This window comes from Gracilinanus agilis, chromosome 5 (assembly GCF_016433145.1).
Source record: "Gracilinanus agilis isolate LMUSP501 chromosome 5, AgileGrace, whole genome shotgun sequence".
NCBI lineage: Eukaryota > Metazoa > Chordata > Mammalia > Didelphimorphia > Didelphidae > Gracilinanus > Gracilinanus agilis.
In genome coordinates, this window is record NC_058134.1 from 59,847,850 (window position 1) to 59,873,813 (window position 25,964).

The 25,964-nt window shown below is 33.6% G+C and overlaps 1 protein-coding gene across 1 annotated transcript in view; it reads left to right on the forward strand.

Annotated features, from left to right (window-relative positions):
* Positions 1–25,964, forward strand: part of MALRD1 (MAM and LDL receptor class A domain containing 1) — an 892,965-nt gene that overhangs the window by 326,765 nt on the left and 540,236 nt on the right. Inside the window, 2 exon segments of the mRNA XM_044678926.1 lie at positions 4,960–5,070; positions 7,283–7,496. Of these exon segments, the coding sequence (XP_044534861.1) occupies positions 4,960–5,070; positions 7,283–7,496 (325 nt within the window).

Sequence of the window (25,964 nt, forward strand, 5' to 3'; positions counted from 1 at the left end):
GATGTTAAATTTTCTTAGTTTCCTCCTCCTCTTCCTATAAAATGAGGAAGTTAGAATATATGATTCCAATTTTTATAGGGTTTTCTACTTCTCTCAACTAAAGATCATAGACTTGTAGTTGGAGGGATGATATCATCTAGTGCAGTGGGGTTAAACTTAAATTTGAACAGGGACCAATGTAAGGAGCCTTGCAGTCTCTACATCTATTTTTAAACTTATTTATCCACATTATGTTACATAATATTTCATTTAATTTATTCAGTATTTCTCAATTATATTTAATGTGGTTCAGGTACACTTAAGAGTGTTCTAGGCTTGTCAGAATCTTCTCACTTTAAAGAGGAGAGAACCAATTTTTAAAGACATTAAGTTACTTGTCCAAGGTCACATATTTGGCAAGTGGCAAAGTCAGGATTTGAATTGAGGTTCTGTGACTAGAAATCTAATGCTATTTCAAAAGTACCATAGAATTCTTAGCACAAACTAAAGGATTTAATAATTCAGCTGTTTCCTATGTAACTAGAGTCAATATGTTTGGATATGACTTTTTTAAACCCGGCTCCTGGTAGTTTAGATACAAAATTAAAATGAAATTAGACTCTCTTAGGTCATTCAACTATGGAGATAATGCAGTGGCTAGAGTGCCAAAAATAGTCAGGAAGACTTGACTAAATCCTACCTCAGATCCTTACTAGCTGTGTAACCATAGACAAGTCACTTAACTTGGTTTGCCTCAGTTTCATCAGTAAAATGAGGTGGAGAAGGAAATGGCAAACCACTGTGGTTTCTTTGCTAAGAAAGCCCCAAATGGGGTCATAAAGAATCAGACATGACTGAAATGACTAAACAACCACAACCAAAAGTCATTTAACACTTAACTAAAGGTAGACTTAGTCAAAGTATTTTCAGGATACTGAGCAAGGGTCTGACACTTGCAAACTACATTATACCTTATATTCAAATTCAAATTCATTATATTCAAAACATTTAATCAGGAAGACAATGACACAGAAGACACTTGAGACCCTTGTTCATATTCCAAGTATGAAAGGTCCAGGCTTCATTGGCAAAGGTAAGGCTTTTATGGTTTTAGATGGTCACAAAGATGGAAAACAGCCTGAGATTACCAGGAAGCTACTAACTGTGACCTTGTGCCCAAAGTGCTAGCTGCCCAACCCATTGTGGGGACAGTTTCATCACCTTTTAGGAAATGAACTAACTTAGCCTGCATGACTCCAGAAGGATGCTGGTAGTTGTTAATTCTATCACAGGACTACTACCAATTGTCATCACTTAGCAGACCAACAAATTCTTATAAAAAAAAGAAACAGATTATGAATCATTTTAAGGACTACTATATGATGTTCTTTAGGCTCATCCTGATTTTCTTCTAGGCCCTGGGGAAAATGATCATTTTATTGGGGGTTCAACATATCATTCTGTTTCCATAAGTTAAACGTAATGTTTCATCTTGGTAAAAAATCTTCCACCCCAATTAAGGCCATTCTTCCCTTTTGTCTGGGAAGGCAATCTTCCAGAAAAAAAATCTCCCAGTTTTTATTTTTTTCTTAAAAAGATAGTTATTCAGGGAGAAAGACTGACTAAGAAACCTTAGTATTTTAAAGACGATTCAGACCTGTCTCATATTCTGTATGTCAATAAGGTATGGAAAGCTGGGAATAATGACAAATATATTTCAGTTTAACCCTAGGGAATAATTATAAGTATAAATTCTGTAAGCTTGTTGTCAACCTAAATATTTCATTAAAGGTTCCACTGTCGTTTCCTTTTTAGTTCCCAGCATGGAATCTCAGTAAGGAATAGGGGACCAATCCTACAACACTTTGCTTAATCTTCTCCTTTCTTTGTCTCTTATACCTTCATCTGAATTCAAATACAAATTTATATCTATATACTAAACTTTGCTAGAACATACTGGATATGGAATTAGAAAGACAGAAATAGAGAGAGAGAGAGAGAGATTCTTTCCTCAGGATAAAAATCATTGTGATGTAAAAATGAATGCTAATAGGTTGATTAATCAAATAAATTAATCTGAGCTAATGTAGAAATAAAAGCTAATATTCATTTGTGTTTTCATAATTCAAAAGCCTGACTTACCTAAGGGATGACACTGTTTCCCCATAAAATTCAATTTTCTTTTTTGTTGTAAACTCAGCAGTCATGAACAATAGGAAACATCATAAGCCTCAAAGGAGAAGAGTACTGCACAAGTGATTGGAAACTTTTAAAACTTATAGCCCTTTTAAAACATATATATTAATTAATAATTGATAATTAAAATTAATATTATATGCACATATAATTAATAACATAATCATAATTTATAATAATTAATAAGTTAATTTTTTAACTATGTTAAGTGATGTCAAATTAACTTGCTATTAAAGAGTTACTTTTGTTGCTGGAAATTGTAACTACCATGAGAGAGGCAAATGTTTCTACAGGAATTACTTTGAAAGGCATTTCCTAAAAGTTCCTCGGTAGGCATAGCTTCCACTTTGAATAGATGTTTCACCCACTAAGCTAAGTTTATCTATGAAATATTGGACTAATATTTTCTAGGCTTGACATATCTGATGATCAAGTCCATTTACCTACTGGGCTGCTTCTTTGATATTTTGCTTCTCTGTTTATCTATATTTATTCTTAAATAGCAATGGCAGTATTCATCATTTAGACCTAATTGATATCTTCAGCTAAACTGCTATGCTTTTCTAGGAAAGGAAATGCTCATTTTCCTCAGTTTGAGAAATAAGTAATCTTGTTCTTTTAAAGAAATCTTCTGTTCTTTCTTTCAACAATAACAAGTGGCAAAACGATAAAAAATTCTTCCTCCTCCTCCTTCTCCAGTTTCCCTTCTTCCTCTTCCTCTTCCCCACCCTTTTCTTCCTCCTTCCTCTCCTCTAATCTCTGGCTTCATTTGAAATATGGACAAAGGAATGACAGATAACAACATGGACATCATTTTCTTTTTTTTCTCTAGGATTGTAGATTTAGGTCTAGAAGGGGCCTTACAAGATCTACAACTAATTTTCTTTTATATATGATGAAATTAAGGGCAAGAGAGGTCAAATGACTTGCCCAAAGTCAAACAAAGTCAAACAAAGTAGTAAATGGAAGTGACAGGAGGGAAAACTAGGTCCTCTGATCCCAAATCCTAGAATATTTTTAATTAAACATTCTGATATTCAGTTATGTTGACATTAAAATTTTAATTATGAGACCTTCCTTATTTTAGGAAAACCATGCAAGTAAAATATAAGAGTTTTAAATAAACAAAAATAATGGCAATTTGAACTTATGGGTATAGATATGGACTTTATTATTTCCCTTTTTTAAGGTGGCATTGAATTGGACATGGGCAGGTCACTTTGTACTTTTCATTTTCAGATCTAATTTTTGTAGAATTGTAAGTATTTGAATTACTTATTGCATGAACAATTGTTGTTATGAGATTAATTAGTAATATTTTCCATATTCTGTTGTTTCCTCAGAGAAAAATGTCACATTAATAGAAAATGTTGTGAAGCAACATTGGAAATTTGGAAATGAATATAGCAAAACAATGAAAATGCTCATTCTTTAAGCAACAATAGAACCATTTTTGTGAATGGATAATGAGATATTAAATTATTGTTGATTTCTGATATTTTCCTCTTGGGTGCTTTGTTTAAAATGTGGAAATCAGAGGGAGACAGACATATGCATTACTTTTCAATTCCTAAAAATGACTCTTTAAGAAAGCTTTTATTTCTTGGTTAGAAATTGTACTTTTGCTGACTTTAAAATATATCGAATTAATTTGAATTTTATGGACCAAGAGTTTTATGACAGTTAAGCTATAAGAGATTATATTTTGTATGAGGATCAGAAAATTTGGCTTTGTGAAAAATATCTTTAAAACTAATCTAAAAAATAAAGATAATAGTGGCAACTATAAAAGTTACCTTTATTCACAGAAGAATAAAAAGTTCCATAAACCATTTTTAAAAATGATTTTGTGGGTGTCAAAAATGAAATGTTCTAAAGAAATAAATTACAAATCCCTTAAGTCAATTATTTTCAGCCATTAACTTTTCTTACTCTTTCCCATGATTGTCAGTAGTTCCCTTGAAGGCTCCTTTCTTACCATCATAAAGAGAAATTTCTATTATCGCTTTAAGCCAATACACTAATGTTATTCTTGTACCTGCTGAGATTTATCTGAATTCTCCTTTTGGGAAAAAAAAACAAGGGAAAAAAAAGCTAAACCCAGGATCTAGCACTTTGCATTCATTTAATAATTGAATTGTTACTGAGATTGAAAAGTCATCTAATCTCTTTGATCCTCAATTTCCTCACTTTTAAAACAAAGGCACTGGAACTTGTTAATTTCTAACTTCTTTGGTCATTTCAGTTCTGAAAAGTGGGATTCTATTCAGAAGTCTTCAAAGAATGTCATTGCAAAGAGACCTCATGCTTAAAGGATGCTTCATGAATGAATCATTTATATAGGCTATCGTCAAATAATGCACACTTCTGTATTCATTTATGTTTACTCTTATCAGACAGTATTTATTAAATACTTTTATTGAGGCAACAAGGGTGCAGGTTTAAAACTCATCCTTAGACATTTCTTTACTGTTATATTGGTCAAGTCATTGTTTCTGTTTATTTTTACCTGTAAAATGAAAATGATAGCACCTATCTCTCAGGATTGTTGTGAAGATAAAATAAAATAATATTTGTAAAGGAATTATGTAACATTAAAGCATTATATTATTAATATTAATTATTACTACTCATCAAAAAGTACTGTAATATTGAATAGTTAACAGAGAACATAGGCTCAGTTACTTAAAAGAAGCTCTGATGGTGAGATTTTTAAAAGAGATTGAAATAATATTAATTCTAAATGCTACAGTGCATTATTGACATAAAATTATTTTTTCCTAGGTACTCATCAAGAATGGTAATGTAACATCCAAACTTTGGTCCCAGACTGGCCAGCAGGGTGCCCAGTGGAAAAGAGTAGAAGTATTTTTAGGTATTCATTCCAATATACAGGTTTGTAATCCAATAATTTCATTATAAAGCTTATTATTAAAGAAATGCTTATCATTATAGATTTACTTCACAGCATATTTTTCTCAATTAAATTCATGCCTATAAATTTTTTCCTCTCCCTTCATCTCCTTGATTATCTACATATGGATTCTCTCTCTGTGTCTCTGTCTCTCTCTCTCTTATTCCTTCCCTTCTCCTCCCTCTCCCACTACTTTTTCTCTCCCTTCTTCCCTCTTTTTTCTCTTTCTCTCTCTGCATGCAAACATATATATATGTGTGTGTGTGTGTGTGTGTGTGTGTGTATATATATATATACATGCTACTTCCTGATACCAAATAATCATGATGCACAATTTACCCAAGCAGATATTTATTAAGTGAATACTATATGCCATTTACTGTGCTAGAAACAAAAACAAATCTATTTCTTGGATATTTTCTTCTATTGGATATTTTGTATATTCTCATGGCTTATGAATGGATTTTTAATATTAAAGTGAATCATGTATGATAAAGCTAACATTGAAAAATCATTGTCAAGAGATGTCCTTTTTCTTTCAAATGCTAGATTCATTTCACCATTATTTATTGAGTAAAAACTATATGTAATTGACAGATTTTTTTCTTCCAGATATTGTCTTAGATGTACAGCCTTTACAACTTGCTTTAATTTTTCACTTAATTTTTCACATAATGCATTGATTATGACTCTGTATGCTCTTATATTTTCTCCAATTTTTCTTGTTCTTGTTGTTTTCTGTTGTTACTCAATAGCTAATCTAAAGGAAAATAATACTAAATTTCTCTTAAAATTTTTGAAATTTGAAATTATTGAAAATCTGTTCAATTTGTGTCATTACTGTATTGAGAAATCTAATGGTAGAAAATTTCTTTGTGTACTTGAAACGCAAATGCCTCAGTTGTGATCATACAATGTGAAAAAATGGTGCTTCTATCACTTTAATACATCATGAAATGTAAGGTTAAAAATGAATTTGGAAAGCCTGACAACAATGGGGCTAAAGTTGTAATGTTATATTTTTGAAGAAAAGAAAAAAAAAGTTTATGTGGGAAATAATAAGTGAGGATCAAAAACTTTTCCTATCCATTATTCCTTAGAGCTCACAGACATTTGTTCTAAATTTGCTAAAAACAAGAGAGAATTTCCTGTGTTGAAAGCATATTTATGCCCAGTCATCTGTAATAGAGTGTCAGAGAAATCCACTTTGTAGCCTCGTTTTGAAAGCTGTGATGTAAAAAATGAGAGGATTTTTGCATTATAGAAACTGTGTTTTGATAATTGTCAAATCATATCTGTTTACTTATTTTCATCAAAACTTGAAATGTGATCTTTAAAAATGGAGTATTGTTCTTTCTTGTTAAAATTCTTCATTATTCTTTTATATAGACTTTTGGTTTCTACAATAGGTACATTTCTTTCAAATAAAATTGAACATTAAAATGCTATTTGGCACACATGGATGGAAAGAAACTTAGAAGAAAATTACATTTAATAGATTTGGTAAAAATCAAAAATATAAAAATAAAAACAGTATAGTTTAGTTCCTTTTGCTCATCTGAACTAGGATATTTGGAGGGAAATGAGGAACAAAGGTAAAGAAAGAAAGTAGTTAGACAGCAGAGTTAATGAATTTGGAATCAAGAGCGATTTCACTTGCTTTGGAAAGACTTTAAAATACACATCCTCTGTCTAAACTTCAATTTTCTCATCTGTGAAGTGGAGGAGGGAGAACTATTTTGCTTTGAAGATCTCATCCAGCTCTAAAGCTCTTATCTTATGAATTCTTTTCTATCAGGCAACTCTGAATATGTCCGGTGCTTAGCACTCTGTCTACTGTTATAAGAGGCATTTAATATATGTTTATTGACTGATTAATTTAACTAACCATGTCGACTCAACTTATCTCTCACTTCTGTGACAAAATTATGAGATAGAAACTAAGTTATCTTTGATTATCCAAACTGGTAGAAATACTAGTAATGATGCATTAATTTCTGTTACTACTGATTTGCTCCATCTACCCTCATGCTTTCAAAGACACCACTTTATCTGGATATAATCTTGCCCCCAAGATTTCTGACTTTATTGAGTCAGTACCTCTTAGGTGGTAACTATCTGAGCTTTTGCCAATATTTGGTCCCTGAACTTCTTGAAAGACAACTCTCTAATAATTCTTTCCACTTTTTGTAGATTGTCTTCAGGGCTAAGCGTGGAGTCAGTTACATGGGAGATGTAGCAGTGGATGATATTACCTTTCAAGATTGTTCCCCTCTAATGATCTCAGAGAAAAAATGCACTGCACAGGAATTCCTGTGTGCTAACAAGTACTGCATCTCAAAGGATAATCTATGTGATTTTGTAAATGATTGTGCTGACAATTCAGATGAGAACCTTTTCATTTGTGGTAAGTAATGCTCTTCTCTCCTGTCACTTATTTGTGAGTGCCTTCCTAGAGTTTCTCTTTTACCTTTGAACAGCTAATGTAAAGAAAGTGGAAACAAACATTTGAAGCAATTCAAATGAAGTCAACCATTTAAATGCATGGTTGTTTTCCCTTAAATCTAGTTCTAAATGATGATTCATTTTGAAACTTGGTAGATTTTCTTTTATGAAATGTATAGGGAAAGGAACTTAGGAAACACATATTTGAAGACAAACAATTGAATTCCTTGTATTTTCCATATCAAAAATTTAAGAAAATCTAAAAGTAAAAACTCTACCAAACAAAATTCATTATGTTTTCAATGAAAATTATCTAGGTGGCAGGAAGGTGACTCAATGGAGTGAGAGCAATGTCCAGAGATTAGAGATCCTGGATTCAAATCTGGATCAGATAGCTCCTAGCTATATGACCCTGGGTAAATCACTTAACCCCAACTGCCTAGCCCCATAATTACTGGTCTTCTGTCTTGGGGCCTATACTTATTATTGATTCTAAGATAGATGGTAAGAGTTTTTGTTTTCAAGAAAGAATGTTATCTTGACTCATGACCCATTGTGTTCCTAGCCCTGCTGGTCATTCAATGTTCAGATGGGGAGGGGGGAGGTGGTACTCAGACTGGCATATCGGCAAGGCAAATGCCCCCCCCCCCGCATGGAAAATATCTTGTAACCTTACCTGTGCCAAGTGTCACATATTTGGGAAGAAACTGAGCTACAAGGGCCTAATCTCTTTTGCTTATGTATACCTATCAGAATTGTCTTTATCTCATTATGAAAGTTGTATTATAAAAAAGCTGATCCATCCAGAAAACAACATTGATCTCCAGGTATCAAATTGTCAACATGTTGCTACTTTGACATTTTTCAATAAACTCCTTTTAATTTTCTTGTCTTGAGTTTCCCTCATCTATATTCATAACAGGAGGAAATGCTAAATTTCAGTTTGGGATTAGTGAAAATAAAGATGTATTCTCATTTCTATCCAACCTCATAGACTCCCTACAACCTATAAACCCAGATTAAGAACCTCTGCATCTATTTTGGGTTGGCAAAGCTTGGGTCAGATCTGGCTTCCAATTTTTCAATAACCCTCAAGCTAAGATTTGTCAACTTTGAGAGAGAGAGAGAGAGAGAGAGAAAGAGAGAGAGAGAGAGAGAGAGAGAGGCAAATACTGTTTATTCTCAGAGGAACAACATGCATAGAGAACCCTTTTTCCTAAAAAAGGGTCTCACCAGCTTCTGGCCCTTTCCAGCTTTTATTCCTCAAAGCTAAATACCTCAGGGGAAGAGGTGTAACAATCAATTCCTGGAGTAGAGTTTAGGGGCTTCTTTAGAAATACAAGGGTGGTTTGTTTTATTATCTTTATCTAGAAAAGTCCTGAGGCTGTTCCCAGTCCTGGTACAGCTGGCAGTTGCCATTTCTCAAGCTTAGCTGCAGTCACAAAGCATTGTTGTTATGCCAAGCTTCCCTAGGATCAGTAACTCATGGAAAGAATGGAACCTTGAGCAAATCCCACTAATTATTATAGCCAGTATTTTTCATTTCCACAGATTAGTTTTTACATATTTAAATCCAATAGCATTCTATTTATAAATATAGGCATTTGATGGATTTTGTCCAATGGTCAATCATTACTCTAGGCAATGGAACCCTTTAAATGTATGATATCATAACAATGTAAAACTTCTTTGAAAGATCAAATCAAAAGAAGGCACAAATAGTTTTGTAAACATGCCATATAATTTCTTCCAATTAACTCTAAAATGTATTCATACAGCAAACATTTATCAGGTTTCAGCTATATGTCAAGTACTATTGTTGGGGTTGGAGATTCAAAGACAAAATTGAAAGAATTCCTGCCCTTTCTATTTGGGAAATGACACATAAAAGGAAAATTAAAAATACAAGATAGATGCAGTCCTGTGCCTCTTTAAATGGAGGTGAAAAGGTGCAGAAATAGAGGCACTGAAATGTTAAGAGGAAGCTCTTTCAGAGATAAGGAAAGCATTTCACAACTTTGAAAGAGTCTGAGACTTAAATAACTCAACTACATATCAAAGACCAACAGAAACAGACTCTTTCCATCCCTTTGACCCCAACCATTAGTCTGCAAAAGGTTCAGTAGGAATATTGGAAGTATAACTTTGAAGTCACCATAAGTAAAGCCCCCCTGATCCTGATGAGATTTTCTCTGAACCAGGTTAAAAATTATCAAATGGAAAAGGCTAGAACTTTCCTGACTACTGGTTGGTGAAGCTCTAAGTAAGTCAAAGAGGAGCTACTTCTAGTATTTCTAGGATAAGTGTTATTGCTTTTGGGGGGAAGAAAGAACTTTCACAATCCCTCAGAAGCCTATATGATCTCTGTAATTCAGATAAGCTAGAAGTTATATTGTAGAAGACTAGGAATGACCATCACAAAGGGTGATTAGAGATTTCAGTTGATTCATTCAGGAGAAAAGTCATACCCCTTGAAGAGCTCAATAGCCGAAAGATGGGCCAAGCCTACCTGTGAAGCAATAGCCCAACAGCAGAACCATCTGCCCAGCTCTATTCTAGTTCAGTATCTCCTGAGGAACAAGCTCTTCCTAATCACTACTCAATTAGAAAATTCTTCATCTTCACACAAAACAAGCCCCTGAATCATCATAACCAGATGTTGGCAAATTTAAGGCTTTCAAATTGTTTCTTGTAGTGCGATCAGAAGGAAAATGCCTGTGCGTGATGTCAGAACTGGTCTCCCAAAGGCCAGTCTATCCCAACTAACATTCAACCACTCAGTCACACATGGCTAGAAACTGACTTCCCACAAGTTTCTTCATGACTATTTGAACTGAAACCAGATGGAGAATAATGGTATATTTTCCAATGACTGCCCTCCAATGACTCTTCCCACCAGGGGCCAGTCCAATCCATATCTATTAAACTTTAATTGTATATACAATGTAGATGCAAATAAATTTTTCCAGGGGAAAATTCTGGGAAAGCAACTGGGACAACACACCTAAGCTTCCTATAAGAGTTCCAACTTGAGATGAGCTTTACTTCAGATAAGCTAAGGGGAGGAAGGAATTCTTTCTAAGTGGATAGTCTGTAAAAATGAATAGAACTAGGAGATATAACATCTTGTATAAGAAATAGCTGTTGGTCAGTTTGGCTGGAGTATAACACATGTGTAGGAGATGAATGTGAAATAGCCTGGATTGTGAGAGGCTATAAAGATCAAGTAAAAGAGTTTGTATTTTGATTCCAAAGGCAAGGGAAATAACATGGTCAGATGCAATCTATGAAATTCCATCATTATCTTATAGCTTTTCAAACCTTATATGTATACTTGGACATCATCTGGGTTGAGCAGATAAAAGGCTATTGATAACTAGATTTTCTGATCAACTGGATTTTATTGGTCTCATTAGAGTTACCAGATCTGGGTAAGTAGTAAGAGCCAAAACTCAAAATAGTAGGGATTAAGAAATGAGGGAGAGAAAATGGGGGAAAATTTATATATGACTGTTACTAAAAGTTTGGCAGTGAATGAGAGAAGTAATGTTGGATGATGATTTTATAACTTTTCTTCAGTATCTGCTAGGGTCAAATGAAGGCTTTTGAAGGCTGGGAGAGGGGTCAAATGTGTTTATAGACAATAGGAAAAGAACCAATATTTAGAAAGAAATTAAAGGTAGAGAGGGAGAACAGTGATGATAGAAGGGAAAATTGTTTTAGAAGATAGGAGGGAATAAGATCAAGACAAAAAGTAGAAGTTTATTTTTGGTGAGGAGAAAGGCCACCTCTTTATTAGAAACTGAAGGAAAGGAGATGGGAGGGAGGATAATTTCAAATGGACTTAAAAGTGTGATAGAGGGAAAGAGGTAGTTAAGGAGGAATGCCTTCTGTTTTATCATTAAAATGAGTTGAAGCCTTTGGTAAGAGGGCTGGGAGAGTGTGTGTTGTAAGAATACTTGAAGAAAGAAGAGAAGACTTGGAATAGCTGTTGTGGGGTAATGAGATAGTGAATTGTAGAAGACTAAAAATATTACCAAATAGTTGATAGGCCTCCATTAAGATTAGCTAATATAAATCACTGTGATCCTTTTAGAGTGGCTATTGTGATGATAAGGATAGCCTAGTTTTGGCCAAATCACTAATATTTCTGGGTCTCAGTTTCCTCATCTGTAAAATGATGGAGTTGGACTAGAATTCCTGTGAGGGTCATTTCAGCTTAAATATTCCTACTGAACCAAACTGGTTTTTCATCTGCACCTAACAACTCCCTTTTTTTGCTTTCCTTCTTTAGTCATTTTCTGTGTCTGTGGCTTGCCCAGTTTTCTTTTTATGCTCTTTTCTTTTGATCTTTGCAACAACTCTTTCTGGGAAGTAGGGCAGGTGTTCTGCTTTTGATTTTTACTTGTAATTTCACTAAGGTCTCTTCTCCCACCCTCAAAAATATAGCTTAAAGCACATATTTCAGTTTTTGAAGTTTAAATGCAGTCTTAGACTCATGTTGTTGGAACTGCTTGAGCTAAGGATCTGAAAATGGTCAGAAGTTTTTTTTTTCCCTCCCCCTGAGAAATTGGTCAATTTTGAGAGAGTATGCCAAGGTGTCAAGGTGTTCTAGCTTTAAAAGGTAGGCTCCTCTCTGGTAAAGACAGAAGAAACTCATTAATGTATTTTCATTATTAAATCTCACCTCTGGAAGTTCAGCTTGGATAGACACAAGAAGGGTTGTGAGACACATCACTCAGTGATGAGAGCATGTAAGATACCCTACCCTTCCCACTGACTGAAGCTCTTTTTTTGTTTAAATACGTATGGGTGGCCACTTGTGTAATTAACATTAGGGCCAAAGAGTTGGATGAATTCCTGATTATTGTATAAGGAAAAAAGCAGAACTTTCCAGCCCTTAAAAAACCCTAACACAGTAAACTTCATGGAATAAAATTTAAGAGGAACCAACTTGTTTGATTTAGGTTCTCATTTCACAAATATTTATGATAACCACAGATAGTGGTTTTGACTCCATATTGCTTATTTTCATTATACATTTTCTCTGCTTTTTTTTGAGAATGTGTTACAATCTTTGTGTGGCTTATGACCACCCGCTGAACTGTTAGTGTTGTTGTTATCCCATGATATGCTGCTGCCTTTGGCAATGCTCTAAAATCACAGGGGAACAGAAAAGAGGGGAAAACAGTATCACTGAAATTGTATTCAGGTGTTTGGCTGAAACCCAACTGATTGTTAGACCAAAATGAGAAACTTACTTTTTGTTAGAAATCTTAGTTTAAAAAAAGGATTAGTACTGTAAAATCTCTGGTAGAAAATGAACAGGTAAAAACATATCCTCATAATATGTTTCAAAATTGGGGAATTAGAAGATGCATATTTATTTTTCTTAAGACCACTGGATTTAGAGTTCAAGGACCTGTATTCATGTCCTGGCAATGCTACTTCCTCGTTGGGAAACTTTACATATGATATTTGTACTTCCTTAATCCTAGTTTCTTCATCTGAAAATTAGAGGGTTGGTTGGATTTTATAAACTTAACAATGTAACTTGGGATTTCATACTTGTCAAGGAGGACTGGGAAAACTAGAAAATTGTCTGGCTAAAAAAATATGGTTTCAATCAGTATTTTATACCAGCATCACAAATGAAAATAAGTTCTGAGCTGATTCTCTATTAAAATAGAAAAAAACCATAGGCTTTTTTTAATGCCAAAAAGGAATGAAGTATTTCTTACAACTATATTTAGAAGGAGAAATCTCAACAAAAGAAAGGATAAAGAGGATCATTAAAGATAAAATGGGTTTCTTACTTGAAACTGATAAATTTTTTATGGGATCAACATCAGTGAAATTAGGTTAAGAAGAATTATAGAATGGGAAAAATAATCTTTGCATGAAACATCTCCTATAATGATCTGCTATCTAAGTTGTATAGGAAATTAATACAAGTATTTATGACCAAATTACTCAGTGAGGGGGTGAAGGGAAGGCAGATAGGAAGGTAGGATGGATGGGAGAAAGGAGAGAGGAAGGTAGAGGAAGGGAAAAGAAGGTAGAGGTCTCAGCCCAGGCAGGGGGAAATTAACTAGAGCCCTTTGGGGCTCAAATAAAAGATCAGAGAGCAAATTAGGGTTTAGAATAGCTAGGTTTTATTTTAATTAGAAAGGGAAAGGTCTAGGAAAAATTAGGAGGTAGAAAAGGGAAAAAGCTGCTGAGAGAGAGAGATCAGGGTAGATAGCATCAGCCAGCTTCCAGGCTCAAGAGAGCAGAGAGCAGAGCCTGAAAAGGCACCAAACTTTCTTTTATACTTTCTCCGACACCTCCCACAAAGGTAGTGGGGAGGTGTCAAGAGAAGTTGTAGCAGAGAGTCCTGGGAGACTTTTAAACTGCACAACTCTCTACTACATAAGTAGCCAAAATATGTGAACAGATTTCTCAGAGGAAGAATCTCATATCATTTAAAGATTTTTTCCCAAATCACTAGTAATAAGAGAAATGTGATTTAAAAACAAATATGAAGTCATTACATGTGATTTGGACTTAATTATTTTGGAAACAAGTATGTAGTTATGAGAAAAAAAAAGGGACTGAAATATCCTAACTTAAGACTAAGAGGTCTCACTGCTAGGCACATTCACACAAAAGAACAAAAAGCAATGTCTGATATGCATCTTGATATTCACCTCTGTCTATCTCTGTCAATCTCTCTCATTTCTTCTTCTTTTTCTTAGATCAGTGATGGTGAACCTTTTTGAGACCAAGTGCCCAAAAGGCAACCCTCACACCACATGTGAGACCCCCCTCCTTACCCCAGACAGGGGAAGGAGGAAACATTCCCATTGGGCTACTGGGCAGAGGTGGGGAATAGTCAGATAAATGTCCTCAGGTGTGTGTGGAGAGAGGGGAGGGAGCAGCCACCTCTGGTATATGTGCTATAGGTTTGCCAACATGGTCTTAGACCCTTACTTTCCATTTACAATTGATACTAAGTATTCATTTCAGGACAGAAGAATCATCAGATTTAGGCAATGGAGTTTAAGTGATTTGCCAAGGTTCACACAGCTAGGAAGCATCTGAGGCCAGATTTGAATCCAGGACCTCCCATCTTTAGGACTGTCTCTGTCCACTGAGCAATCTGGTTGCCCCACTCTCTTGTTTCTTCTAATATAATGTAACATACATACATAGGACTACTTTATTTATATTCCTAGTAATTCTTATAGTTCCTAACATCAAATAAGTAATCGTAAAGTATGTAAATGATTAATTGATTTTATGTCAAAAGATTCATAACAGTCCTATGAATATGGTAATAAAGAAGTGGAAGGAAAGTGAGGGTCTAACTCAGTGATTCCCAAAGTGGATGCCACCAAACCCTGGTAGTTGCTGCAGCAATCCAGGGGGGCGGTGATGGCCACACTTTTTTTGTATTACATTCTATTCTGAGTTCAATAAATAGTTTCATAATTTCCAGGGGGCTAAGTAATATTTTTTCTGGAAAGGGGGTGGTAGGCCAAAAAAGTTTGGGAACCATTGTTCTAACTGAACAAGTTATGGATAAACAAATTGTATTGCCTAAAAATAATGAAATATTTATTGGCCTTAAGAAACAATGACTATATTTAGAGAAACATAAGACAACTTTTACAAACTAACGCAAACTGAAGTAAGCAGGAAAAGAAAAAAATAATCTTTGTAAAGTCTGTAACATTGTGTAAGACAGAATAATAAAATGTATCTGAACACCTGTATGTGTAATGATTAAATGACCTCAGAAGGGAGGAGTGTAACTTCAGGCTAACTAGGTAAGCAGATATATTTTTGGAAATAATTATAATGTAAGAACAAAAGGCATTATCAGAGTTAGATCTTCTGTCCAATCCTTTGCAATTATAAATTTTATGATGCTGCATATTGTCATCATTATATGAGAAATGTTAAGAGTTTCATAGATTTAGATCTGGAAAGGACTTTGAAAATCAAATCCCCCAACTCTTCACTTTATAAATGAGACCATTTGAGCTCAGAGTATTTAAGTTCCAAGATCATATAGTCAGCCATAATATAAACCGAGATTCTCTGACATTTTCTAAAAACATTTGGAAGATCAATGATGGATATGGCCTCAGACTCTAACATAATAAAGATGGTGGTGTTAACTCTCATGCCAAAGAGCATTGACCACTATCATAGAGGAAAAATAACATTTTTGATCTTATATACTTCCTTGTACAGTTAGACTACAAGCTCTTTGAGGGCAAAGACTATTCCATTTTTTTCTTTGTATCACTAGTATATATATATACACATAGTTATCCAAAATTGAAGTGTCAAAAATTTCATTCTATAAATAAACTGTGGAACAATTCACTGAACTTTTTTGCATCTCAGTTTAATTATTTCCTGAGTTTATGACCATGGAAAATCACTTAAAATAACCCTGATTCTAGTAATTCCCTAACCCAGCTAATATCCAGGAAAGTATGATCCTGAAAGACAAGGAGTGTCTTCACTTTTTTTCTACACTGGTTTGGTCCCTAATTCAGTCCCTATCTGTATTACTGTAATACATTTACTCATCAGCATTGGTGGATGGGATTTCCTCACCAGAAGTTCCTCATGACAATAAAATCACAGGTTCATTCTCCTTTCTGAAATGCTCAAAAAATGTCAATAAAAACAAACAAACAAACAACAAAAAAAAACCCAGAAGTCTTCATGTGGACAAGTCATTAAATTTAGGCAAGAGGAAGGAACTTTTATCCTCAACTTTCTTTTTATCTTGCCAGATCCTTTCTATACAACATCATCTACTACGATTTTAACTAACATCCTTATAAGGAAGTTCCAAAATATCATTTTCCAGATTGAGGACCAGATCCATTTTGCTGTCTTTTGGTTATCTCAGGCTTTTTGTCCCACTGACACTTTCAAATTCCCCATATTGAAAGCTGAATTAATTCTCTTACCCCTAAATCTTCCTTCCTGCTGATGATTCTTTGTATATGGTGGTAAAAATCATTCAGTTATTCAGGTCTGGAATTTAAGAGCAATTTTTTATTTTGCTGTGTCTTATTCCTCACACTAAGTTTCAAAAGGCTTACTTTGATAGTATACCTTCTTCTTGAATTTTTGCAGTCCTATTTATCTCTCCCTTCGACCATTACAATAGCATCTAGATGAATCATAACATCTCTCCCAGAACACTTCCAGTCTTTCCTGAAGGGTGTGAACCCTCCAGCATTCTTTACATGTTGCCCATTCCTATTAGAATTGTCAGCTCCCAGGGGACAGCTGGGTAGCTCAGTGGATTGAGAGCCAAGCCTAGAGACGGGAGGTCCCTAGGTTCAAATCTGGCTTCAGACACTTCCCAGCTGTGTGACCCTGGGCAAGTCACTTAACCCCCATTGACTTAAAAAAAAAAAAAAAAAAAGAATTGTCATCTCCCAGAGGAAAGTGATTTTTGTCCTTTCTTGTATTTATGAGGCTAGATAAAGTATCTTGTAAGTGCTTAGTCTGTGCCAGGTGCTGTACGTTTTACCCCTAGTACCTTGTTTTATTATAGTAAAATTAATCAATGCTTTGTCATTCATTCACCAGTGAAATCACAAGTCCAATTAAAATCTATCCATTCATCCATCTATCTGTCTGTCTATCAACCCACTACTTATCTATGAATATAGCTATAAATATAACATTACATGCATGCCATCTTATATTATTCACTGAAATTTGGTTATTTTATCATTACACAAGTGGAAGTGTGATATAGAAGTCAGAAAGTAATAGGGTTCGGGGCAGCTGGGTAGCTCAGTGGATTGAGAGTCAGGCCTAGAGACAGGAGGTCCTAGGTTCAAATCCGGCCTCAGACACTTCCCAGCTGTGTGACCCTGGGCAAGTCACTTGACCCCCATTGCCCACCCTTACCACTCTTCCACCAAGGAGCCAATACACAGGAGTTAAGGGTTTAAAAAAATAAAAATAAAACAATAAAACAATAAGAAAGTAATAGGGTTCAAATACAAGCTTGATAAATATATGATCCTGGAGAAGTCACTAAACCTGTCAGAAAGTAATCATATTATAATAGCATATGAATTTTATGAATTAAGCAATTAGAAAAAAATATCAAAACATTATAGAAATGAGTAGTTATTACATGTGGTATAATTGAAGAAGTTGGGTTTTACTTTTCTAAAGAAATGGGTCACTTTAAAAAGTAGACAGTGTTTTCTGTGATTTTATTAAGAGTGGATTTGGAATGATTTTCCTTTTACTTTATAAGATTAAGTTAGAAAGTAGGTCAGGCATCTTAAATGTTAATAGGTCAGGCTTCACTAGGAAGGATCAGCTGTTTTGAACCCCTGGGATTCATTATTTAGTCTATAACAGAGTGATTGAGGTTCAAAAGCTTTTTCATTAGATCTCCAAAATAATCAACAATAGTCCCCTGTCCAGCTGAGTGAATTTATTTTAGTCATCCACTATAGCAATTTTTAGAGTATATTTAGTTGGTTCTGCTCTGATAATGGAAGACTGAAAGAAATTACTCTTTCATGGAGTAATAGTGGTGTCACCCAAACCATTCAGTTAAGCATTGCCCTATTTTTAGGAATGCTATTCATTTGGGAAAAAATAGAATAAAATAGAGAACAGTAGATTGATTGAGTAGCTTTTTTATTTAAGAAAAAATTGAGAAAAACACTATTGTAGCAAGAAATTAAACATTGGATGTATACATGGAAGTGGAGATTTAACTATTAGAATTAAGAAATAATTGACTCAGAATTGGAAATAATTTTAGAGCTGATCTAGTCCACCCTGACAAACTATGTTTGAATTTCCTCTCCATCGTTCCTGATAGAAAAATTGAAGACACGTAATGTGGAGAGAGATCACTACTTTAACAAGAAGTCTATTATTGTCAAACAGCTCTAGTTATTAAGAATTTGCTTCTTAAGTGAAACCAATTCCATCTTCCTTTAATTTTGGCTTTTCAAATATTCAAAGTCCTATTCTGTAGAAATAGTATTGGTTTTGAAGTCAAAACACCTGGGTTTGAAACTTAGCTCTACTATATAATTAACTATATGTGTGGCCATTTGTGAATCATTTCATATCTCTTAGCCTAAATTTCTTTATGTCAAAATGAAGGGATTGGTCTGATGAACTGTTAAGTTCTAATTCTACGAGTCTAGGTGATTGTCCTTTACGTTCCTTTTTTCCCTCCTCAGTGCCAAATTCAGCTAGCGTCCTTAATTGTATATGATATGATGAAGTTTCTGATCCCTTACCATTACACTTAACTTTAATGACATTTCATTGCCCCTTTTCAAAAGAAGCCTCACTAAAGATTATAGTGGAATATCAATTTCATTCATCAGATATTTTATTTTTGAAATTGGGATCTCGCTGGTTATATCAGAGTAAACTTTTTATTTTTGGACTGGGTCTGTGATTTCATTGGTAATGGGAAATCCCAGAATGAAGTTCCCTTTTGTAGTGTGCTTTTTCTTCAATTTATGTTTTTAGAGTTTTGCTTGGGGGGTGCTGAGAGATTCAATGACTTGCTTAGAGAACGATAGCCAATATCTTTCAGAAAAAGGATATAAATCAATATCTTCCTGGCTCAGAAGTTGACTCTTTTCAAGTGCACCAAACTAACTGACCTGAACTCTCCATGTTTCTTTGAATGTAAACCATTAATGCAGTCTTTTTTTTTATAGCAGTCATCTACCATTGTTGAGCTGGAGGTTAAGTAAAAACTCTAGATATTAAATTATTTTTTAAACCAAGTACTCTCAGCCTTTACACATACGATTTCTTTGGGAAAAAATCTAAATGCCAGAATTTGCATTTATCCCTATAAATTTATCTCCTTGGATCTTTTTTTAATTGTTTTGTTTTTGTTTTTGGGGGGAATTATACGCAATTGACCATTTCCCTATTTAGGTCTGGTAAAGAGTTTTAACTTGGTATTTTATAATGTCCCTCATCAAGATGCCTAGATTTTCAAAATAATCCCCCAAAATCTCCTTTGGGGAATCTAGAACTAAATCAATGATTGTTGATGACTAATTGGTAAGGAGTATTCCCCACTTTAAGCTGGGAGGTTTAGCTTTGGAATGGAAGCTTTAATCTATTAATAGATAACTTAATATTTGTTGTCCTGGTCCTCTTTAATATAGCTATAGGAGGTAATATACCCTTGGAGGATACTTGTTATTGTCTTAACGTGTTAGTCAAACAAAAATTACATCACAACATACAACTTACAACTCTCTAAAGCACAATGCTGATTCATTCCACCAACAAGCAATGTTATATGAGAATGAAAAGCTTTTACTCGACTTGTAATGCTCCCATTTTTCCCCTCTAAATTCAAGAAGAGAGAAGAAAGAAGCTTGGAAAGTTATTAACTATTAAAGTATATTTAAAGCACAGAGTTCTCGACTGTAAACTCTTTGAACCTTTGGCAAATACTTGTTAAGTGACTGATGGCTTTCATTCTCAGTGAATCCTTTTTGCTCTCACACCAAGGTTTCATCTTAAGATGATGGCAAACATAATCCTGATACACTTCTGTATTCAAATAAAGAGGCAGTAGTTTTGGCCTCCTGATTTGTCAGACAGATTAACATCCCTAAGGCATTCTGGGCAAAAAGCTCTGGTTTCAGTGAGTTACTTTTATAGCTCATTCTTTTGCTGGAGTGGCCATCTTTGCTATTTTCCATGTTATCATGTACAAACAGATCACATAATAGTTTGGTTTAAAGCCAGTGAACAAATGAAGAAATGTGAATTGAGAAAGCACACACCACACAGCTGAAAACCTGCGCTTGCCCCATTTTCCTGATAAATGTCTTCCTTCACATCTTCCTTGAGTTTAGCATCGAGGTGCTTTATAAATGATGACACAGAAGTATATGGGGACCAGTGCAAATATTGGGGATATGCACATAATTGAATTAGTGTATTTTAAATGCATAAGGTTTTCAGGATAACAATTGCTTGTTTTTCATAAACCAAGATATTCCTTATTAATATTTTAAAGTAAAAATGTTATTTCATATTTGCTTTACTAACAGTTCAATATATTAAAGCCTATCCTCTCCCCAAAGTTATTAAATCAATGAAGAATGACTAAATTTTTTAAAAGGGTTTAGAAATAAAGGTGACTAATATGGTCAGAGGTGATACTTTCCTTGATAATGTAACCATCATTATGCAGAGAGGGCAATTAGCAGCAGGTTTTCCCCAAATATCTTCTCTATGAAGCCATATTCGATTCCCTCTTCTCTCTCACCCATGAAAGGAATCTCACTTTTTTAATCCCAGAAACTACTTTGTACTTAGGTTCTTAGACTTAACACTATAAAGAACTTAAAAGGTCATTTACTTCAACATCTTTATTTCAAATATGTGAAAAGTCATTTCCAGAGAGGTTAAAAATCTTGACCAGGGTCACACAGACAGTATGAGAAGTAGGATTTGAATTTAAGACCCCTGACTTCGAAGTTATTATCAAACATCCTTCTACATACATACCATATTTTCCTAGTAGAAATAAAACCTCTCAAAGAAGGAAATTGGTTTCATTTTATCTTTGTATCCTCAGATTCTTCTATAGTGACTTCTAAATTACACAGGAGGTTTCATAAATATTTGTTGAATTGAAATAGAATTAATATATCAAGACCAGGAAGTTTCTATAGGTTTCTTTTTTCCCATCACGTAACTAGATAGCTGTTCACATCTCATTGTAGCCAGGCAATATGTAAATAATTCATGGTTGTAGTTCTTCATTAATGACTGTTGACTTAGTGTCCAAAAATTCTTGAAGCATATTTTCACATATATAGTTAAAAATAATAGGAAATGATCACTTGAAACAGCTTTGTTTTATAACCAGCTTTTCAATAACCTTTATATTATGTGAAATAAAATTGTAATTTTATTTCTTACCTGTTTATTTAAATTGAATTTTATTATGTGATCTGAAATTTAAATATACTCCTCAAATGACAAACATTTTGATTTGCTTGCCCAATCTATACTAATATATTATAATAACAGATAATATACATATGGAAGGTCCATATTACTAGGATCAATTTTTTTAATTAAAAAACTATATAGAAGTAATTCAATATTTAATTCTAAAATAAATAGAATGACATAATGTAAGAAACTTTTCCAACCATCTACAATTGATTTGGTCTGTTCTCCAGTCAATTAAATGAGATTCCAATGAGGGGTTTTTAACAGTCATCCGAGAGATTTTTCCCATGAAGTGTTGTAATGCCAATGAGAATCATGCTGAAAGGACACTGGTAAATCAAAATAATTGATTCGCTGAGATACATAGGGTAGGAATCCTTTTTAGAGAAGTCACCTATTCATGTGCTGTATAAAATGTCATGTAAGACTAGCTAAGATCCTGGCATGTGGACAGCTTTGGTAAAGCTAACACATGGCAGTGTGAGGCACTTGCACACATCCTAGTAGAGTTAGATCCCAGGCCATGTTTCCAAACTCTTACCTCCCATGGAGATTGGTAATTTGATTGATAGATAGGGCTTTCTAGCTAGAGAAGAGAAATTCCTGAGCAGTATTTCTCAAGGGTTTAATATTTAAGTCCCTTTGAGATTTTCTGAAGAAACATTCTTTCTTAGCACAAGTTTAAGTTTGAAAGTCCATAGATTAGGGGCAGCGAGGTGGCTCAGTAGAGTCAGCCCTGGAGATAGAAGATCCTGGGTTTAAATCTGGCCTCAGATACTTCCTACCTGTGAGACTTTAGGCAAGTTACTTAAACCCCCACTGCCTAGTCCTTACTGCTCTTCTTCCTGGGAACCTATACTTAGTATAGATTCTAAGACAGAAGGTAAATATTTAAAAAAAAGAAAGTTCATGGACTGGACTTTCACAAGAGGGGGAACATCCTAATGCTACTTGCTTCTAGGAAAAATAAGAGATTTGTCTACAGGTATAACCTGTACAACATCCTTCTTAGAAAGTATTGCCATACAGTTAGATACTGGAAACATTAATCAGAAGATTTTGTTCAGAAATCCTCAAAGTATGTTAAGTTTTTAGGAAGCAAGTAAGCCACAAAATGGCACTATTAGATTTTGGTGGACTCTTGGAAAAGGAATTCATTGCCCTTGTGGGCTATTATCCATTTTCTGTAGAGGGAAAAAATAGTACTACCATATACACAATTTACATTTGTCATATTAAGTGCTCAAAAAGAGATGAAACCTCTAATAGATATATTTATGGAATTATAATAGAAGACTTCATCAGAGTGACTACAGATGGAGACAATGGACCAAACCAAAATATATATGAAATGACTCTTTTACAATCTGCCTCTATAGGAAGGACTCTAAAAGCTTCAATGGGTGTTGTAGAATAAGAGTACTGGATCACAGCTCTCACTCTCTCTCCTCCCTTCCACTCACATATATCCATACTTTCACATAAACTAATCATACATTTCCTTAAGAAATGGGAAATGTTCACATTTGTTTTAAATTTCATATAATTGGGATTAATCTATTTTAATTATATTTATCACCTATCCATTTGAAAGCCCTTCCAGAAGGAAAAAAATAGTATTTGATACTGACATAAAAGAATTTATGGCTAACCCATTAAGGAGAGGAAAGAAAACTGAAGTTTGAAACATATAATTTTTTTTAAAAATCAATTGGTATTTAGATGAGAACTTGCAAGCATAATGTTTTGATGACAGAAATTAGGAAAGACTTTTCTATGAACTAAAATATTGGAAGAAAAGGTTAAAACAAATATAAAATTTAAATGCTATTTTCAAACCATTTTCGTATTATTTCCTTCAAAATTATGCTTAATTTTCAGTATTCAATGCCTTTAAATGCTAAATCTTATTATCTTAACCTTGTCTTATGCTGTTACAAATTCCCTGTTGGGAGATATGATTACAATTATCTGCCTTTGAGACTATAGCTTCATACTTTCAAGAAAGGTACCAAAACAAAATAATTATTTAAAGACACATTTATTGTCTTTTTTGAACTAAGGAAGTCAAAATCATTTTTGCAGTTTTGATTTTTGAGAATATCACATATTATCTGTCTTGCCATGATGGTGAGAATAAATCCAAAAAGAAGTTAGAAAAATTTGAGCCCTACAAAATTTGTAACATTATAATTCTCACTTTTAATTGGAGTAGAAAGGTACCCCTTATGTTATTCAAGTAGGAGTTGCTATGGTAATTTCCCAAGATATATTTCTCTAATCATAGAAATAATGTTGTACAGAGTAGCTTGTGTACTAAAAATACATATTGAGATCTGCTTCTTAAATCTACTTTTGACCCAGGTTCTGGCAGTGAGCTGTTCTGATAGTGATCAATAAAAGGATATGCATTTTAAAATCCCATGCTTTCTTCTTATATTCAGTGAAATTATTTTACTTTGGAAAGTGTCTGAGTAATTATTGAGCATCTGTTGAAGAATTGTTTATGCATAGTGCTGCAATTTATATTCTTTTGAAGTTATTTTGCATTTGTACAAAATTAGCATCTCTTTTTATTTTTCTGTTTAAGTAACTAACAGTAATAAAGATTTTAAACAGTGATACAAAGCATTTTTATGATTTTTATTGTACTCAAATATGTCAACCTTTGAATTCATGTATATTAAGTGATTATAAGAATCTAATGAAGAATATAAAAAGAACATTTAATCATTTAGCAAATGTTTAATGATTATCCATTATGTACAATGAACTCTGTCATGGAGATGCACATATTTAAAATATATTTTCCCATCCTCAAGCAATTATCCATCTTATTGAGGAGATAAAGTAGGTAAATAATGCTACTAAATATTAACATTCTAATAAGCCTAATCGAATACAGAATATGACAAATATTAAAGAAGAGACATATAGTATTGTAGAGGTTGAAATAAAGATCAGTTATATAGTTGGGGGATAAGAAATGATTTAATCATGAGTGATATTTGAACTGTGCCTTGAAAGATAAGCAGAATTTTGAAAGGTATACCTGAGTAGGAGGTTAGTGTAGGAGAAAGCATTGCCATAGGGAAATAAATAGAGGTGGGAAAGCTGAAAAAATTATTTGTATATCTATGACCTCCTCTGTATGGACCTTTCTTCAGTACAGACCTTAACACATTCAGATCTTATTATTCTATGCTATTCTTATTCCTCTTCTCACTAAATACTGCATTGAGTCTCTCTATTCAATGCACTAAAGGTGATCACTGCTGTTGATTTTTAAGATGTTTAACCTTGTGAAAGATTCATTGCCATTTCTAAGAGTTTTTCTGTAATGAAAATGCCTTTAAATGCTTCTCATAACTCACTCACTTTTTCTACACCCCGGATATTTATTAATGATGTATGGACATTATTTTCTCTAACTCATTTATTCAGTTATTCTTTCTCCTTTTGTATAAAGTCATTTTCATTTTGATAATTTTTGCTTTTTCAGAATTTTATTATTATTTTATTTGTTTAACTTGATATTATTTTTGAGATAATATAGGGTATCTGTGCTTAAAAAAACAACAAAAAACCTCTCTCTACCTCTCTCTGTTGTCTCCCTCTTCAATGAGTCATATTTTTAATAAAGATGAATCTACAAAAATTTTAATGGCTTCTGCAATGAAAATATGAAAGGATAACATGTAAACTTTCACAAATTATTTTTTCACCAAATAACATTTAGAGTCATATAATTTTCTGAAGATACCTACGCATCCCTTATGCTTAAAATTGGGAAATGTTTCCTTACCAATAGTAGTTGCTAGTGAGGGAAGAGGAATTCCCTATAGATAAGGAGGTCTTTCCAACTGTCTTTACATTTAGTTCATTTCCTCAACTTAATTGGTTCATATTTTAGAATATTATCAATGTTTCTAAATGAGACCCAAAAATTTAATTTCATTAACAATTCCCATTGGGGGGAAAAAAACAAGCGGATAAAGAAGGTCAGCTATCTATATTTTGACACAGTTGGATAGACAGTTCAAAACACTATTAGTACTTCTCCATAGTTCAGAAGTTGTGTATGGTCAGTAAACTGGGTTCACAATTTAAAATAATAAAAAGAAACTATATCTCTCTTCTCATATTCCAAAATAATTGTTGCCATTGGCTAATATATCTCTCCACCAGGTATAGAGATTTGCTGACTAAGATAGCTTTTGGATTTACTTTTTTCCTCATTGTGAAGATTGATTAGTGACATTTTCTTAGAAAATGGTAATCATGCCAATGCATTTTCCTTTTTTTAAGTTTTTTTCTTTCCTTTTTCCTTTTTTTTTTGTAAGAGTAATATTTTTGACAGGGCAAAAATAGAGCGGTTATAATTATATACTTCATACTTTCTTCTAATTTATTTTTAATGTTT